At 52.3% G+C, this 6,681-nt stretch overlaps 1 protein-coding gene across 2 annotated transcripts in view; it reads left to right on the top strand.

Annotated features, from left to right (window-relative positions):
- The first annotated feature begins 38 nt into the window (after nt 1-38).
- LOC115280239 (protein C19orf12 homolog) overlaps nt 39-6,681 on the top strand; it is a 15,255-nt gene continuing 8,612 nt past the window's right edge. Inside the window, exons 1-2 of one of the 2 annotated variants that reach the window (XM_029925002.1) lie at nt 39-252; nt 5,561-5,730. In XM_029925002.1, the coding sequence (XP_029780862.1) occupies nt 5,571-5,730 (160 nt within the window). In that variant the 5' untranslated portion in view covers nt 39-252; nt 5,561-5,570. The remainder of the gene's footprint in view (nt 253-5,560; nt 5,731-6,681) is intronic. The other variant, XM_029925001.1, reaches the window with a different exon arrangement.

Genomic DNA, 6,681 nt, shown 5'->3' with positions numbered 1-6,681 from the left:
GGCCAGGGCTGCCGCCGGGGCCTGGGGACGCTCGGGGGCGCGGGGGCCGGAGTCGGGCGGATCTGGGTCTCCCCGGCGGGGACGCGGACTGCTGGCTGCCTCCCAGGGGGGACGAGCCTCCGTGCGCAGGCGCCGCGCGGGTGAGGCCGGGCCGGGAGGCCTGCGGGCTGCCGGGCCCAGCGAGAAGGTGCCTGGGTGTTCATTTTCCATGTGAAGACACTGAGGCACGGGGAGGCTGACGTCACACCAGAAGTAAGCAGTAGCAGCCGAGCTGGGGTTAGAACCCGCTGCCTGACTCCGGGGCCCTGCACGCTGCGGGGCGCCATGCAGTGACCGGGCTGTGTGTGTGTGTGTGTGTGAGTGTGAGACCTCCTCAGTTAGCCAAGGGTACGTGCCCTCCTCAGCACCCCGGTGTGTGGGTATCACCCTCCTCAGTGTCCCAGGTACGTGGGTGGGGGGCAAGTGTTATATATGCGGGACAGAGCCCTGGCTAGGATACCGGATGAGTCAGCACCCCTGGACTCACCCTGTGGGAGAAGTTGTTATGCCCAGATCGCAGTATCCCCCAAAACCAGAGACCACCGGGGAGACTGAGTCACGTAGGCAAAAGCGAAGGGCATGTCTTCGGGCTTAAGCTCGGGCTCTCAGACCTCACCAGCGCAGTGGATCCGTGCTGAGAGCCCCGAACAAAGGCGGGGTAGGGTTTTTATGGGGTTTGGGAAAAGGGGGTTACGGAAAATTATGACAGAGGTACAGTGATCCGATCATTATCGCATAACAGCCTTAGGAACAATTTTTAACCATACACATTGTCCAGAGGGTTCGTTGCTTTTGGCAGGACCCAGTCACGACATTTAGTGTTTCTTTGCAAATAATGAATTACAAGGTGGGCTAAGGACCCCCACGTGGGGTGAGTAACTGGTTAGTCTAGCATTAAACAACAGGTAACTCTCTATAGTTTCCATCTCCAGACCTGTCCTTAGGAATGCTAAGTGTGTTAGCTGGCCGCTTCTGACTGGGTGCTGTGAGGGTGGTCGCTTGTTGAGCAGTACGTGCCTTTTTCCTGTTATTGTCTAATGATTCTGGGAAACCGAAACTTAGGCCTTTAAGCTCAGAGGGGAAACTTAAAGCCTGTCACGGAGTCAGTTTTTGTTCAGACCTGTGTCCTTTCAAAGTCTGGAGATTATCAGGAATGGATGTTAATGATTTAGAAGGGGCGAATTAGTTTGCTGAGAACAGGTAGCTTCTTTAGCCTTAAAAAAACAGACTTTGAGAGGTTGCGGAGCGGCCTTTTATGGGCCAGGTAGGAATCTGCCCCCACCTGTGACAGAGAGAAGGCAGTACCTGCTTCCCTTTGGCCTCAGTGGTACAGGAAGATAGTCCAGGGTGGCTGGCGCTTTTGGTTTCTTTTTCTTTTTTAAAGTTTATTTATTTATTTTGAAAGCAAAAGAGCATGGGCGGTGGAGGGGAAGAGGGAAAGGGGAAGAGAGAGAATCCCAAGCAGGCTCCTCACTGATAGTGTGAAGCCCCCCATTGGGGGCTCAAACTCACCAACTGCGAGATATGACCTGAGCCGAAGTCAGGAGCTAGATGCTTACTGACTCAGCCACCCAGGCACCCTGATCTTTTGATTTTTCAAGAGAAATCCGAAACTAGATGTATGTGAAATCAGAACTTTAAATGCTGGCAATCAGCCGAGGTTTTTTTTTGTTTGTTTGTTTGTTTTTTTGATAGACAGAGAGAGACAGCACCAGCAGGGGAGGGTCAGAGAGAGAGGGAGACACAGAATCCGAAGCAGGCTCCAGGCTCTGAGCTAGCTGTCAGCACAGAGCCCGACGCAAGGCTCGAACCCATGAACTGTGAGATCATGACCTGAGCTGAAGCTGGACGCTTTAAATGACTGAGCCACCCAGGCGCTCCAATCAACCAAGTTTTTAAAGTCTATGGGCTAATCTAACAATATGGATGGGGTCCACGTGTAACCTTTGCACCAGGGCATACAGAGGCGGGAAGACAGGGTTTACAAGAGGCAGTGCATACGGTGGAGTTTTATAAATTCCAGCAGACAGGTAGAAAGTACTTAAGATTGCAGGTGAGCAAGCTCACTCTGGGCCCTTCAGAGGCTCCACTTTTCTAGTTTTCTTTTTTTTTTTAAAGCAGGGTGCGTGGAGGTCTGTGTTAGCTCTGAAGGCCTCCTCTCTCCTCTCTCACAATCTGGTCCGTCTCAGAAAGCTGAGCTGCAGCCTCGCGGATGGGCTCATCTCCTTCTTTCCCAGAACCTTGCTGTGATCAGCACACCAGCCTGGTGCGTGCAAGAAACCAGGGCTGCAAGTTGGCATTTGCCTTCCCTGTGGCTGGCAGATGGGCTTTCTGTGACCAGAACCTGTTTCATGGGCAAATCTGATTCTGAAATAGGTGTGATATGGGAGGGGAGGCCCCATTCTCACCCTCTGAGGTCTGTCCCCATCAGAGTCCTCTTCCTCCCCCCTCCCTCCTGACTCACTTCCCCATTGCTTACAGACAAAGGCAAGCTCGGAGTGGGAGAAGGAGCAGGACTGCCTCCTCCCTCAATCTGGCCCGCCTGGAGAAGTCAGGAGGCTGAGCTTTTTAGCAAGGACTCAGGAGATGGGGTTACATACCTTTCTTCCATAAGAGTCTATTGATGCTCTAGCTTCTAAAATGATTTTTGCCAGGAAATTAAGCCAGCTTTCTCTAGGATTGAGGCAGACACAATGCCACCTCTTCCTGTGGTGCAGAACCATTGAGCCCAGCCAGAGTTGGGCCGCTTCCTCCCCTGCCCTCCCACACACCGTGATCCCTGCTGGTCCTCCAGTTCTGCAGAGCCCTGGGACTGGGCTTTGTGCTGATCTGCCTGGGCAAAGTGGAGGTTGGGAACAGCATTTGTACAATGATGCCAAATTAGCTCCTGTGGGTTTTTTTATTTTTATTTTTGAGAGGCAGAGAGAGACAGCACGAGCAGGGGAGGGTCAGAGAGAGAGGGAGACAGAATATGAAGCAGGCTCCAGGCTCTGAGCTGTCAGCACAGGGCCCGATGCGGGTATTGAACCCACGAACCGGGAGATCATGGCCTAAGCCAAAGTCGGACGCTCAACCGACTGAGCCACCCAGGCGCCCTTCCTGTGGGTTTATATAAAGTCATTCAGAGCAGGTTGGACGGTAGGTTTTTTGTGTTTTTTGTGGGGTTTTTTTGATGGACAATAGAGTGTGAAGTGGCTGTTTCCTCCCCTGTTTTCACGTGGGTTTTCTTGCTGTGCAGAAATGGTTTCAAGAGTTCAGATCATAATTCTGCAGAAAACCAGTTTTAGGCGTGGTGTCTGGGCAGCGTGCACCGGCCAGGAGGCCAGCCTTGCAGACCATGCTTGCGGTCTTCATGTGCCTGGAAACGGGAAGCCCACTGCAGCCTCCAGAGGGGCTTTCCTAGCACAGGAGCTTTGTCTCTCCCTCTTCCCCAGCATAACTGACAGATAAAAAGCTAGATGTAAACCAGATATAAATTATACAATGATTAGATGTCTTACAGGAGGGTGTTTAGCTTTTGGAAGGTTTTATCATGAAATTAAATGACTTTGGTTATCAAATTTGAAATAAATGAGTATTTGAAATAAAACTCATTTTATTTTCATTGCTTCACAGGATTGTGGCTACTGGGTAAATCAAGTCCCACCCTCCATCTCCTCATTTTTTAGTAACTTCTGTTATGTGCAATCCCTTTGCTGTTATAATGCTATTTTATTATTGGGACACTTGTAGACAGATCCTCCAGTGGGCTGTCTTCCAGGCAGGAGAAGGGAGCATGTACTGTCTGCAGGTGGTTGCCAGTAGTGAGCAAATATGCCTGGAGGCTGGGAGGTGCTTTGGCAAGGCCGGGACACATGTAGCCAGTGCAGGAACAGGCGCACCTGACTTCTCCTCCAGTCCCCTGAGCGGCCCTGCCCTCCTTTGCTATACCCCATTTGGCCAAACAGACATTGGGGGGATGCTTGTTTGCAATTTCTGAACTCGAGGACTAAGTAACGGGTCAGATGTCCTGGGTCACACTCTCTTAGAGTCTTGCTGTCCGCAATGGGGTTAGAAGGCCAGTTGGAGGCTTGATCTAAATGCACAATCTCAGTCCACTCCTACTGGCTGTACATAGCAAGGTCGTCAGTGGTTTCTATGCCCTTGTGGAGAATCACTGATCTTAAAAATATTGCAGAGGCCAGAGCACAGGAGACTTCTTAACTCTCCAGGGACCACACTGAAGTTCTGAAACCTGGCTGTAGTGATCCAGCAGGCTCACAGACTCATTCTAAGGGCTCAAACTCTTCTCCCAGGATTGGGAGGGCAATTTTACACCAGAGGCTGGTTCTGGATGATCCTTGGGTCAAGAAAAGATGTAACCAAAAGATGTTGAGCAACAGGGTCTGCCCCAAACTTTGTTGGGTTCCTTTAGCGACTGTAGCATGTGTCAGCCCTGAATGGGAAGGAAGTGCCCACTGGTCTCAGGTTCAGCTGAAGCCAGAAGGAGAAGCGGCAGCTCGTGGCCACTTTGCTTTGACTTCCCAGCCCAGGCAGGGTCAGTGTCCCAGCTCTCCATTCACAGCCAGCCCTGGGGCAGAGCCCACCCAGCCCTTGCCCTGCCTGCCTGCCAGTTCCCCCAGGGTGGCAAACAATTTCCTGCCCTCAGAGAATTTTTCTAAGGTCATTGTTCCAAAGACCCATCCGTCTATCTGTCCAAACATAAGCAGCCCTGTGGGATTTTTTGGCGTATTTTATTCTCTGGTTGTTTCATATCACCATGTCATCCTGTCTCTGCCTTTAATACCCCACATGCAGAACTGGATTGGCATTAGGATTGGCTGCCTATAGAAAAAAAGGGGTGCGTATCAGTAGCAGAATGTCCATTTAGAGCCACATGTCTGAGGGCCTGCAGTGTTCCAGACTCACACAGGGCACTTTGCATCCATTCTACTTAGACCTTGCAAGAATCCGGCTTGTAGGTGGTTTGTCTCCATTGTACAGGTAGGGAATATGACAGTCTGCTCAGGGTCACACGGCAAGCAAGTGTGGACACGAGGCCAGTGTGGTCACACAACTCAGTACTTTCCCCTTTACTGCCTTGGCATGAGGTCAGTTGCACAGTCACACAAAAGCGGACTCAAGGCCGGGACCCTCTGCACCCTGCCCAGCTTTGCCCACCAGGCACGCCCGAGCCAGCAGGAGGGCTGCTGATGCAAGACAGGTCAGACTTACCTCCCTTGTGAGGAACCGGTGGGGTCTGCGGCTGGGGTTGCTCCGTGATCTGTCATAAGTCAGGAGTTACGCAGCGGGCAGGGAAGGCCTTTCACCCATTCTGCTATTCTGTTTGCTTATTAACTAAATGCTACCCTGCTTTGTCTGTGACAACATTTCACATGATGGAGTCCTGTCATGCCTCCGGTGGAGCTACTGTTCTCTACTGAAACATGAGGACTCTTCCTCAAAACTCTGGGAGAGTAACATTTGGATGGAAATACTCTGACACCCATTGAATGTCTGCCTCTGAAATGCTTCTTTTGAGGTGTGCCAAGATGCCCATCCTGGTAGGAGACGTCATGAAGCTGCTCTGCTCCATCTCTGAGGAGAGGAAGATGAAGGCGGCCATCAAGCACTCTGGGAAGGGCGCCCTGGTCACAGGGGCCATGGCCTTCGCCGGGGGCATGGTTGGAGGCCCACCTGGAATAGCTGTTGGTAAGTGCGAGTCCCTCACAGGGGCGGCCAGCCTGGTGGGTGTTGTGGAAAAGACCTTTGAGACCGCGGAGACCTCATAAGCGTCTCTATCCTGTGTGAGATGTTTGTTAAGTCAAGGGTGCTTCTGTGAAATGATCTTTGTGTACATAATGTATCCTATTGAAAACGCCGGCCTGAGTGTGAATGTTTCAGAAATGCAGGGCATTCTTGCCAATGGCATTGGTGTCGTGTCCACCTGGAGGACGCTTCTCCTCTCAGGGGTGTGTCCTGGAGTCTGAAGATATCAGGGTGTCCTGGGTCCCTTGGGTGGTCTCCTAACCCCATCACCATTGCATGTCACTGCAGAAGGGAACCAGGGAAGGGGCTGGGGTTTGCTGAGCACCTACTAGGGGCACATTGCTGTCTGGCCTTTGGACAGGAGCCCATTCAGAGAGACTGCCCCATTCTGAAAGCAAACAATCTAATGCAGAAACAGAACAAACTATAGTAGGGTGGCCATCCCTGCCCATTTCTTTTGCCACCTGCTTCTTTTGAGAGCCAGTTTCTGGCAATGAATGGAGATTCGGCTGGTTTTCCCATCATTCCTTGGAGATAAGGTGAGGTTGCTTCCTCTGGCATGGGAGCGGGAAGGAGGAATTCCTGTGTGGCCTGGTCCTTGGCTAGGGCGGCTTTGGCCAGCTGGCTGCTGTGCAGGCCTGACTTGACGAGGGGCTGGATTATGCCTCTCTTGAGGCGTCTCAGATGGACCCTGAATCAGAGACGTCGGCTAAAGACGTGGTCTGCTGCACTGGGCTCAGCAAACACTTAACTGAACCCCTGCCTTGTGCTGGGCGGGCGTGCCGGGGACATGGGAGGGCTCACAGTCTGGTGGGGATCCTGTCTGCACCCGGGTATGGGCCGGAGAGGCGGCTGTGTGTCTGCCCGCTTGGCTTCTGTTTCCCAGTTCCCCGG

This window comes from Suricata suricatta, chromosome 16 (genome assembly GCF_006229205.1).
Source record: "Suricata suricatta isolate VVHF042 chromosome 16, meerkat_22Aug2017_6uvM2_HiC, whole genome shotgun sequence".
Lineage (NCBI taxonomy): Eukaryota > Metazoa > Chordata > Mammalia > Carnivora > Herpestidae > Suricata > Suricata suricatta.
This window is presented reverse-complemented; position numbering and strand designations above follow the sequence as displayed.